The sequence below is a fragment of the Hoplias malabaricus genome, chromosome 5 (genome assembly GCF_029633855.1).
Source record: "Hoplias malabaricus isolate fHopMal1 chromosome 5, fHopMal1.hap1, whole genome shotgun sequence".
Taxonomy (NCBI): Eukaryota; Metazoa; Chordata; class Actinopteri; order Characiformes; family Erythrinidae; genus Hoplias; species Hoplias malabaricus.
In genome coordinates this window covers 1,767,140-1,779,639 of record NC_089804.1, presented here as the reverse complement: position 1 = coordinate 1,779,639, position 12,500 = coordinate 1,767,140, and the positions used below count along the sequence as shown (strand labels likewise).

Below are 12,500 nucleotides of genomic sequence, written 5' to 3'. Positions count from 1 at the left end.
GTGTGTGTACAGGGTGTGTGTGTGTGTGTACAGGGTGTGTGTGTGTGTGTACAGAGTGTGTGTGAGTGTGTGTGTGTACAGAGTGTGTGTGTGTGTGTGTACAGTGTGTGTATGTGTGTGTGTGTGTGTACAGGGTGTGTGTGTGTGTGTGTGTGTACAGTGTGTGTATGTGTATGTGTGTGTGTGTGTGTGTGTGTGTACGTTATGAATCGTAGTGACTGAAGTTTGAATTAAAAATTGAAGATTACTGTTCCTTACCTCCTCCACAGTCTCAGTGGACACATCCTGACCCTCACACTGCACACACACACACACACACACACAAACACAAAACGCAACCAGTCAATAAACATAAAGTATAATAAATTATGGTTTAAAACCAATCATATATTAAAGCTTATTATTTAATAATTTTATTATTTATTTTATTATTTAAGCAAAAACAATAAAAATATAAAACCAAATATTTAATACAATATAGTGCTTCTCTAATCATTTATTAAGAAATCCAGTTGTAATATTAATGACTCAAGCACAAGAGCTGCAAAGAAATATAAAATAAATAAATATAAATATATTATAACTAAGGTTCAAACGATGAATAAAATAAACAATAAAATCATTACAAAAGTGGCACTGGCTCCAAAACCCTGAGCTGAACTTTCCTTTAATTTATAACCATTAAAAACAGGAACATCACAGTAATATACAGTGAAACAGACTGAAATATGAACAGAAAACACACAGGTTCCAACAGAATAAATGTTTCTATGTGTTTACAGTAACACAGCTGTTGTACGAAACACTGGAGTCACTCACAACAAACACAGCTCAGTAAAAATGTGTGAGTGTTACCTCCTGTTTCAATGTGTGTGTCCACGTCCCCTCGTCCTGTCCAGGGTCCGAGTCTCTGGTGCTGAACAGCATTGTGTCCAGTTCACAGCTCTGTCCCGGGTTTGAGTCTCCACCTTAACTCTCCGCTCTTCTTCTAAATCTAATCACTCCACCCCCTTAACGACAGAGACACTCACCGGGGGCTGTGATTGGGCCAGGCCTCCCCCCTTTAAAACAAGGTGGAGTCTGAATGAGAAAGTGGAGAGAGAGAGAGAGAGAGAGAGAGAGAGAGAGAGAGAGAGAGAGAGAGAGAGAGAGAGAGAGGTGCATACCTCAAGGGGAGAAAAGAGAAGAGCAAATATATTTAGGAGATGATGGAGACCGCAGATAGAGCAGTAACACACAGGAGCACAAACAGGACGCCTGCTCGTGGTGGGGTTAGGGCACTATCTCCCTGATATTCTGTTATTTTAGGTCCGTGAGGATGTACCTGAGCTGCCCTTTTCTCGACTTCATTACGCTCCTTCAGTCTGAAGTTACGAGGCTAACGTCGCTAACTAAGTTCAGCCCAGCACCTGATTCCCTAAAACCGCGAGGTAGAGTCCATCCTCACACTGACACTCCAGCTGTGGTCAGGGCTCTGTACGGCAGCACTGTGGATCCAGAATGGAGGACATGCTAACATTAGCCTATATAGACACCACAGTTAATGGCCTCTGAGCGTGAGGCCAGTGCTTCTCTGTAGTCGGTTTGCTCTGGAAACCGCTCTAATGTGTTTACGAAGCCCCAGTGTCTGTAAATGGGTAAAAAAACAAAGTGTATCGGTCCGGTGCTAGGCTTTCTCTCTCTCTGCTCACGGCAGAGAAACGCCATCTGGAGGTTTTTAGACAACGGAGAGACTCCAAACGCTGAACAGCACCAACCGAGATGAGGATGTTGCTCTGTTCCTGCTCCATAGGGGGGTAACACTGACTTATTTCTGCTGTTTCAGATCATTTAAGGTGGAAATGTCTCCAAACTCGGGAGAATGCTAATTGCATTAGCGACAGTGCTACAAATCTCGAGTTACACATGAGTTTCTGTGGGAATTCAAACAACAGACTCCAGCTGCGTTCAAACAGTCTCGCTTTTACCCTCAAACACATTTCACCTTAAAAGATGCTGAGCTTCAGAATGAAAACAAATCAGAGGGAACAGCGTTTACCCACAATCCTTCACACCGCCTTTAGAGGAACACTAGGTAAGTTTTGTTATTGTAGCTCCTGGTCTCCTCCTACATTTGCTGAGTGTAATTCACTGTTATAAAATAAAGTGGGGGTGGAGAGAAATGTCCTACTCTCCTCCAAAAGTTACATAGTGCAGTTTCTGCAGCGTGAACCTACAGTAGCACTGAGAGGTGCTCTGTTCTCCGTATCACAGCGGAGCATCACAGTGAGGTCAGAGTTGTCATTTTAAAGTAAAAATACCACCTAGTGTTCCTTCCGGTTTACTGTTTAAAATCAATGTGAAGCCATAAAAATGATGGTTCTTCAAGGGTTCTTTATTAAAGGAAGGGGTTCTTTATAGAACCATGAGCACTTACAAAGCTCTGTGTGAAGGTTCTTCAGATTGATGGAGAATGTTCTGGCTCTTTACACCAAAAAGGTTCTCTTATTAAAACAGAAGATCTGTGTTTTTGTGTCAAAGTGTACCCTCCCTTTCCGTTTCCTGTTGCATTGTGGGACAGTGGTGGTCATCATTACTCAGTAATGGATGTGTAGTGTGGTATTTTGTAGTATACAGAGCTTTGACACTAAAACCCTAGTTAGAATTAGTGTTAAGTGCACAGTTGGGACGCAGCCCTAGTGTTTGCTAACTATATTAGCTTATTATTTAGCTGTTGCTAAACTACACAGTAATAACGTGGATGGCAGGTGGCTCTTAGCTGATCCACTACATCTGGGGGTAACTTTATATAAACCACATTATTCACTAAATCAGTCCTAAAGAGGTTCCTAAGGAGTTCAGACTGAATTCTGTAGCTTCTGCAGTGATGCTACGAGGCTAACGTTGCTAGCACCTACTGGAAGCCTGTGGAAACCCGTTATTAGCATCGACACACACTAAAGAGTGTGGAGTACCCCACAACATCTGACCCCTAACAGATTACAGGTAACAGTCATTGGATTCAGACAAAATCGAGTGGATAATTAAATAAAAATGGAGTAAAATTAGTCAGCGGTGGCTACGTCTGTGCTACGTCGGGGCCCACCCTCCTGGATAAGTGAATGTCACATAGTTGGAAACCACAGAAACACGTCTGTCCAGCGCTGAGTTCCTGGGGCTCGCTGGTAGTCGTGTTGTTGCTAGTTCTGGGATTCGGGACCTCAGTGGTGTTATTTTTACCCACAATCCCATGGGACCTGTGTGGCATCCTTCACTCCGGCCACACACCTGTCACCCTGTGCCACTGTGCCTCGACCCTGGGGGACTCTCAAGTGAGTGTGGTGTGTGTGTGTGTGTGTAGTGCGGTGTGTCTTATCATTACAGCACTGGCTTGACCCTCAGAGTCATCAGATTTTAAAATATTACCACCACAGAACCCCACCCCTGTCCTCTGGGAGGGTACGGTGACAGCAAATGACCCGAAGCACTCCAAACACTTAGAGCCAGGCCAAACACACACACTCACACACACACACACACACACACACACACTTTAACATTTCCTCATACCAAACCACTCCCCATGTCTTTATTTATTATAATAATAATACGTTTATTAATGTAACACTTCAAACACAAACTGCTTCACATTTAAATTTAACCTCAGAGAAATGTCAAAGTAAAACAGTGAACAGCAGCAGAAAAGAAAACGAAGAAAAACAGAAAGCAGTGAAGAAACAGTCGATTCACAAAGAGACAAAGATTCATTTAAAATAACACTCAATAATAAACATCTAAGAAAACACTGAACACAGATGAATATAAATGTATTGTGTGGTGTGTTCTCTCTGTGTCTGCGTGGGTTTCCCACCGCCCACCGCCGCCCTGAACCGGAGAGGGTTACAGACAATGAATGAATGAATGAATGAATGAAGCTGAAGCTAGTAACTGGTGCCTGACGAATATTAATTTGTAACGAATCTTGTAGAAAACAACAGTGGATTTCTTTTTGTTTTAATGTTTTTATTTGTGGCCTTTTTCTTCATCTTCTCTTCTCTTCACTTTACTTCTTCCACAGCGTCTTAACAAGAGTGAAAACGTTACAAATACAATGAGTGGAAGACAGAGAAGGAGAGAGAGAGAGAGAGAGAGAGAGAGAGAGAGAGAGGGAGAGAGAGAGAGAGAGAGAGAGAGAGAGAGGGAGAGAGAGAGAGAGAGGGAGAGAGAGAGAGAGGGAGAGAGAGAGAGAGCCTCAGGGGTTTCTTCACGACGAGATGAAGGAGTCCCAGTGGTAAACACTCAGGAGGGACACACAGCTCTGGGCTCTGCCTGAAGGACTACCTGATAGAAAACACCTCTGTGCAATCTCAGATCTGTTCATATCAGCACTTTATTGAGAGAGAGAGAGAGAGAGAGACAGAGAGAGAGAGAGAGAGAGAGAGAGAGAGAGAGAGAGAGAGATGTAAAATAATCCAAAGTAACTGAGAGAATCTTATAAACTGAATGTTTACAGATGGAGATTTAACTTTGCCATAAAACGAAGTTCTTAAAGGGCACATAGGACTTATTCAAGGTGTTAATCTGGAGCCCACCAACCCACACACTGTGAAACAAGACCCCAGTCAGTTCTCTGTGCGCTGCCTGAGTCAGGAACACGGGGTAAAACGAGTCGCCCTGATTCTGCTGCGCTTCTGACGTCAAGTGCAGAGACTTTAGAATGGCTCCGCCCCCTCGTCTGAGTCTGTCCAATCACAGCGCTGGACCCGTGTTTATGTGAGAGCGCAAAGACGAGGTTAAACTCAGTAAAACAGACACAACGAGCGCGGAGAAATAAGAGTACTGAGTAAAAACGGAGAAGAAAGAGAACAGAGTGAAAACGGCTAAAAACCAGAGCTTCTGCTCCTCGCTCCTCACTGCTGTGCGCTCGGGGTCGGGGTGAACAGCGAGCGGCTCATTATCATTTAAAGGAACAGGTGCTGAAAGCGGGCGTTCTGAACAGGGGCTGTTTACACAGGGGGAGAACACTGCTGTAGGGGTCCGGGGGGTTTGGACCGAAGCGGGTCACAGACGTTGTACAGTTCACTGTGTACTTCTACAATTACAGTCTGGAGGGCGTCTGTTGCTCTGCGATGTTATACAATGCTCAGGACCTCCAGCCGTGGATGTTGAGGGAGGAGACAGTGCTGTTCTTCCCTCAACCCCCTCCCACACACACACACACACTCCATCAGCATTCCAGACTGCTGCCCCCCACATGGGGCCGGGACACCCCCCACTTTTCTGCCCTGGACACGGTGGTCAGTGCCTCTTTGGGTTGAAATGAGAGACAAACCACACACACGGTGTAGAGACGATCCTGGACGAGACCGACCCTCAGAGACCACTCCAGTGGAGTCCTACCTCGTCTTAATTACGGCACTGTACGTGTGCTTTGTTTTTCACACGCAGCACACTGACACACTTCTCTAACGGCTCCCCCTGAGACCCTCCTTTGTTCCTGTTCACGTTGAGCGTTTGATTAGCGTTCCCTCTGCATTTGTTTACGACGAGCGACGTCTTTAAATGGGTCTGAAGTCTCTCGGTGTAAACTGTAAACTGTTAATATAGACACAGCCTGGTCTTCGTGGAGTCACTGCTGTGCCTCTGTACGCTGTGCCCTCACTGAGGCCCCCGTGCCGTACCCACTGCTGCTACTAGATCAGCACTTTGTCACACGTCTCCTGGAGCTGTGCTGCAGACGAGGCCCAGAGGTTCTCCGCGTGGAAGAGGGAAAGCTGTCCCGGAGGACCACCGAGGATTGGCCTGTGGCTCTTACACACACACACACACACACACACACACCTACACCGACACATGCCGATATATCTGCAGTGTGTGTGTGTACCAGGCCCAGCATCACAAATGTAAATCAGGCCCCTGGCAGCGGAAGAGCCCGAAACCCACACCCAGAACCAGCCGAATGAAAGCTTAATGACCGAGACGCGCGCGCGTGTTCTTCCCCGTTAATTAAAACCTGATGGGACAGTCGTTACTAATTGATGAAGGCAGCGTCTTGGAGGATGCTGTGCCTTCTCGGGAACCCCTTAAGTAACAGGGGACAGCATCAAAGCCTGAGCGCGTCCTCGTTAGAGCTCTCCGTCTCTCGCGCTCGTGCACACCCTCGCCCACCCGCGCGCTCGCCTACCTGTGAGCGGCGGCCAATAGGAGGACTCAGGTGACCCAGCCAGAAAACAGAGGCGCCCGGGAGACGGAGAGCCAGGGAGAGAGGAGGAGAACAACCTACTTCTGTCCTCTTTTTCCTCGCCTTCCCTTTGTTGCCACCTTCCTCTGTCCCACATTGCCGGGCCGACGGCGCACAGGGTGATCCGGCTCGGCGCCGCGGCGCTTTGTGGAGGATCCAACTTGGCACTTCTCTGATGTGAAAGGGGACGCAGGAGTGGAGGAGTTGCTGCGGAACTTCTGACTTTGTCGTTTCTTTTTGTCGTAATTAAGACTTGAAAGTGTTTCAGAGAGAAAAGAGAGAGAGAGAGAGAGAGAGAGAGAGAGAGAGTTCCCTGCTGTGGCGGGGAAAAGTGTGCGTAATTACAAGTGAAGAAATGGGTGAAAGTCGCAAATGAAGCTGTGCTCTGAAGGTTTGAGGAACACGGACCGGAAGGTCACAGAATCAGTTCCTGCAAGCAGCAGGAAAACTGTGGGCGGGTGGGGAACGCAGGAACAGCACTGTCTCCTCCCTCAACATCCACGGCTGATGTGTCTCTGTGCTAGACACCTAACCTCCAACTGCTCCCCTGGCCCTGGATGGCTACCCGCAGCTGTGTGTGTGTGTGTGTGTGTGTGTGTGTGTGTGTGTGTATAACAACAATTAAAAGCATGATTTTATGTTTAATGAAATGGAAAGTTCCAGCTCTAAACTCTGATTGGCTGAGGCGTGTTCCACTGTAAAACACACAGTAAACATACCATACATTTGACCTCGGGACACCAGCGGGGGTTAAAGCCTGTATTGAGAAGATTCCTACCCTCCTCCAAAAGTTACATAGTGCAGTTTCTGCCGTGCTGAGCCCAGAGCAACAACAACAGAGGCTCTATTCTCTGTTACAGCTCAGTGGAGCATCACAGTGATTCTAAAGCTGTAGTTTTAAGGTAAAGGTTTTACGAAGTGGGCGAGTACGATCTTCCCGTTCTGTTCCGTCTGCGTCGTCAGTGTCCAGTGTTGTCACGGGTGTCCATCTCCCACACACACTCTTCCCAGTGCTGGACTATCCTCTTCCTGAACTAACTCTAATTAACTGAGTGGCAGCATATGCTGCTGGGACCACTGCGTGTTCCTGGAGCTCCGGCGCTGAGGCTGAAGCCGCTCTCTCTCTGCCCAGGCACCTGCTCTCGTCTCTGGGACAGTGCTGCAGCCCCTGGCCCTGGCCCAGGCCGGTCCTCCGGCGCCATACGGCACCATGCTGCACCTCGGCCGAAGTACGTCTGCCAAGTTTGAGTGTAAACAGAGCCATACCCTGCCCCTACCTCCGTCTCACTGCAGAGCGATTAGACACGGAGCGTCAGGCCGCGTGGAACCTCCCTGCCCCTCTGACCGAGGGAGTCACGCCTCATTAACCGCACTGTGCTGTAAAACACCAAACCGAGGGTGAGCTGACAGTGGCTTTTCAGAGGATGGCTCCGGCAGATTAAGGGCTGTAAAAGGCCTGTGAGGGTTTAGAGCGGAGATCAGGAGAAGAGGAGAGTGACTTGAAACATTAAGGTCAGTCATAAAGGGTGAGTAAGAGTTCCCCCCCCCTCTCTCTCTCCCCCCCCCCCTCTCCCTCTCTCTCTCTCTTTCTCTCTCCACCCCCCCATCTCTCTCTCCCCCCTTTCTCTCTCTCCCTCTCTCTCTCTCCCTCTGGTGTGAACCCTCTGTGTGTTCAGACAGAGACCACATTTTTTGTTTCTGAGGGAAGGGACTTTTTTAGATTTGAAACATCTCCTGGAACTGATAACACACTCGCTCACTCACTTATTCACTCACTCACCCATTCACTCGCTCACTCACTTATTCACTCGCTCACCCATTCACTTATTCACTCACTCACCCATTCACTTATTCACTCACTCACCCATTCACTTATTCACTCACTCACTTATTCACTCGCTCACTCACTCACCCATTCACTTATTCACTCGCTCACCCATTCACTTATTCACTCGCTCACTCATTCACTTATTCACTTGCTCACTTATTCACTAGCTCACTCACTTATTCACTCACTCACCCATTCACTTATTCACTCGCTCACTCACTCACTTATTCACTCGCTCACTCATTCACCCATTCACTCACTTATTCACTCACTCACCCATTCACTTATTCACTCACTCACTTATTCACTCGCTCACTCATTCACCCATTCACTCGCTCACTCACTTATTCACTCACTCACCCATTCACTTATTCACTCGCTCACTCATTCACTTGCTCACTTATTCACTAGCTCACTCATTCATTCACTTATTCACTCGCTCACTCATTCACTTGCTCACTTATTCACTAGCTCACTCATTCACTCACTCACTCACTTACTCACTCATTCACTCACTTATTCGCTCACTCACTGATTTTCTCACTCATTCACATATTCACTCACTCATTCATTTACTCACTCACCCATTCACATATTCACTCACTCAATCACTCATTCACTCACTCATTCATTTACTCATTCACATATTCACTCACTCACTCATGTTTAGGGACTGTTCCACTAGGCCAGAGCTCAGACAACAAACACACAGTGTCTCTGTTAATTTATTATTAACGCAGAACTGGCTCAGCTTCCATTTAGTTACAGAACTCTCTCGTGTCTCTTTGGTAAGTTATAAACAAACTTCTTCACCACTGTTATGTACAGCTCACCTTCTCTTGTGATTTTAGTGTGAAACCTCTCATGTAACAGGCGTAACTCACTCACGTACTCACTCAGATTTAAGAGCAGCTCCAGCAGGGGGCGCTGCTCAGAACGCCTCTGAAACTAGTAACAAATGAACAACGTGCTTCGAAGTCCAGATTACTGCTCGAATCCGTCTCATCTTCTGTGAGACGCTGGAACAAACAAAGAGCAGTGAATAAACCCAGAGCAGTGTGAATGCCCCCTGTCTGAACCCTGTGGGGCGTTTCCAGATCCGAGAGCACGTCTGACACAGGGAATCTCCCACCGTTTCTCCTGAGTTCATACGTGAAAACGGTCCTCGAAAACCTCAACAAAGTCACTGACTGGAACCTAAGGATATCACCATTACCATTTCTCTCAGAGAGGAAGGCGGGTACGGGTCCCAGGAGAGTTTCAGCCGCTGGCTTCATCGTCATCATCAGGGACCTGGACATTCCCTGAGCAGCGCCTCTGAGAGCTGCCTCTGCTGACGGTGCACACACAGCTCCTCTGTGTACGTGTGGATGTTAGCACGTCTCTCCCTTTGTGCTTTGGTCCTCACCCCCCCACCGCCCGCCTGCCTGGGGGTCCCCGGTGAAGCGTGTGTGTGATGTGTTAACCGCTGAACGAAGGAGCCTCAGATCAGTTCTTAGTTAAACTGATGTTTCAGCACGTTTCAAAGCACACAGCGAGCCTTGACCCAAACTTACGCAAAAACGCAGTCTCAGAGTCGCACAGGAGCCACTCTGAGCTGCGCAGGACCACGGCAGCCTGGGGGCGCTTTTATCCCGGAGTAAGCAGAAGTCAGGAAGTGCCTTTCCACAATACGGAAAAATCTAGAACCAGGAAATCAATAAGGAAAACGGATCAGAACAGAGGTCCACACACCCCTCGCTCACGTGAAAACGTAATGATATCCACTGCTTATTTATATTTAATCGATTTATTATAATCGATTTTCTATTATTTATTCTGTGCATTAATTTCAGGATTTTTATAGCTTCTACTGCTAAATGACACCCATTATAGATGCCCTGTTTTAGCTAACGCTAACAGGACCGTGGTTCCCTGTCACTGAACCTGCCCCGCCCTGATTTATTGTCGCCAGAGAAGTGAAAAGGACAGTCCTCTAGCCTTTAGCTTAGTTAGCTTAGCACTTTCTCATTGAACACTGATCTGAGGGGCAGAACTGAACGCCCGGTCCGCATTATTGCCCCCAGCGTTCTTCACAGCACAGCACATGCCCCTGAGGAAAAGACCCTCAGATCTCAGCTTTGTGTTTCTGAAGTAAACTGTCCGCTCTGTCCCTCACAGTCGGTTTAGTTTTGATTTCCCCCTGCGCTAGGCTCGGCTCAGACGCACCAGAGCGGTGCCAGCGTTCTCCATATGCCCCACGCAGTGAGGGACGGTGTGCCAGCTCCTGCGTGGTAGCCCTTAGGTCTATTAGCTAATTGGCTAACAACACTGCCCCCCACCACACCACACACACACACACAAGCACAAAATAACCACACATCAACTCTGTATTAGCGCCAACCAGGCTAATGAAGCAGAAAAGGCTACACAGATAACGACAACACTAGCCATGCTAATCACACTCTCTGTGTCTGTCTCATACACTGAGCAGTTAAAGAGAGTTTATACACGATGCCAACTTTTGTGTTCACAGTTTAATTTACAGAGTTCTCCTTCATTAATTTCCCTTGTTACTTTTTGTAAATGAAATTAGTAAATAACATTTTATATATAATATATTTTTCTACATAAGTGTGGTACAGTAGTGCAGGAGGTTGTGGGTTCAATCCCGATGTTCTTCCCGTGTCCGCGTGGGTTTCCTCCGGGTGACTGTCTGTGAGGAGTGTGGTGTGTTCTCTCTGTGTCTGTGTGGGTTTCCTCCGGGTGACTGTCTGTGAGGAGTGTGCTGTGTTCTCTCTGTGTCTGCGTGGGTTTCCTCCGGGTGACTGTCTGTGAGGAGTGTGGTGTGTTCTCCCTGTGTCTGCGTGGGTTTCCTCCGGGTGACTGTCTGTGAGGAGTGTGGTGTGTTCTCCCTGTGTCTGCGTGGGTTTCCTCCGGGTGACTGTCTGTGAGGAGTATGGTGTGTTCTCCCTGTGTCTGCGTGGGTTTCCTCTGGGTGACTGTCTGTGAGGAGTGTGGTGTGTTCTCCCTGTGTCTGTGTGGGTTTCCTCCAGGTGACTGTCTGTGAGGAGTGTGGTGTGTTCTCCCTGTGTCTGCATGGGTTTCATCTGGGTGACTTTCTGTGAGGAGTGTGGTGTGTTCTCCCTGTGTCTGTGTGGGTTTCCTCCAGGTGACTGTCTGTGAAGAGTGTGGTGTTTTCTCCCTGTGTCCGCGTGGGTTTCCTCTGGGTGACTGTCTGTGAGGAGTGTGGTGTGTTCTCCCTGTGTCTGCGTGGGTTTCATCTGGGTGACTTTCTGTGAGGAGTGTGGTGTGTTCTCCCTGTGTCTGTGTGGGTTTCCTCTGGGTGACTGTCTGTGAGGAGTGTGGTGTGTTCTCCCTGTGTCTGTGTGGGTTTCCTCTGGGTGACTGTCTGTGAGGAGTGTGGTGTGTTCTCCCTGTGTCTGCGTGGGTTTCCTCCGGGTGACTGTCTGTGAGGAGTGTGGTGTGTTCTCTCTGTGTCTGTGTGGGTTTCCTCTGGGTGACTGTCTGTGAGGAGTGTGGTGTGTTCTCCCTGTGTCTGCGTGGGTTTCCTCCGGGTGACTGTCTGTGAGGAGTGTGTTGTGTTCTCCCTGTGTCTGCGTGGGTTTCCTCTGGGTGACTGTCTGTGAGGAGTGTGTTGTGTTCTCCCTGTGTCTGCGTGGGTTTCCTCTGGGTGACTGTCTGTGAGGAGTGTGTTGTGTTCTCCCTGTGTCTGCGTGGGTTTCCTCCAGGTGACTGTCTGTGAGGAGTGTGGTGTGTTCTCCCTGTGTCTGCATGGGTTTCATCTGGGTGACTTTCTGTGAGGAGTGTGGTGTGTTCTCCCTGTGTCTGTGTGGGTTTCCTCCAGGTGACTGTCTGTGAAGAGTGTGGTGTTTTCTCCCTGTGTCCGCGTGGGTTTCCTCTGGGTGACTGTCTGTGAGGAGTGTGGTGTGTTCTCCCTGTGTCTGCGTGGGTTTCATCTGGGTGACTTTCTGTGAGGAGTGTGGTGTGTTCTCCCTGTGTCTGTGTGGGTTTCCTCTGGGTGACTGTCTGTGAGGAGTGTGGTGTGTTCTCCCTGTGTCTGTGTGGGTTTCCTCTGGGTGACTGTCTGTGAGGAGTGTGGTGTGTTCTCCCTGTGTCTGCGTGGGTTTCCTCCGGGTGACTGTCTGTGAGGAGTGTGGTGTGTTCTCTCTGTGTCTGTGTGGGTTTCCTCTGGGTGACTGTCTGTGAGGAGTGTGGTGTGTTCTCCCTGTGTCTGCGTGGGTTTCCTCCGGGTGACTGTCTGTGAGGAGTGTGTTGTGTTCTCCCTGTGTCTGCGTGGGTTTCCTCTGGGTGACTGTCTGTGAGGAGTGTGTTGTGTTCTCCCTGTGTCTGCGTGGGTTTCCTCTGGGTGACTGTCTGTGAGGAGTGTGTTGTGTTCTCCCTGTGTCTGCGTGGGTTTTCTCTGGGTGACTGTCTGTGAGGAGTGTGTTG

General features: G+C 48.4%; 1 protein-coding gene across 1 annotated transcript in view; it reads right to left on the bottom strand.

Moving 5' to 3' along the window:
• LOC136696385 (zinc finger protein basonuclin-2) overlaps positions 1 to 927 on the bottom strand; it is a 6,099-nt gene extending 5,172 nt beyond the window's left edge. Inside the window, exons 1-2 of the mRNA XM_066670763.1 lie at positions 856 to 927; positions 249 to 297 (exon numbers count right to left, since the gene is read on the bottom strand). Of these exons, the coding sequence (XP_066526860.1) occupies positions 249 to 297; positions 856 to 927 (121 nt within the window). The remainder of the gene's footprint in view (positions 1 to 248; positions 298 to 855) is intronic.
• Positions 928 to 12,500: the final 11,573 nt, after the last annotated feature.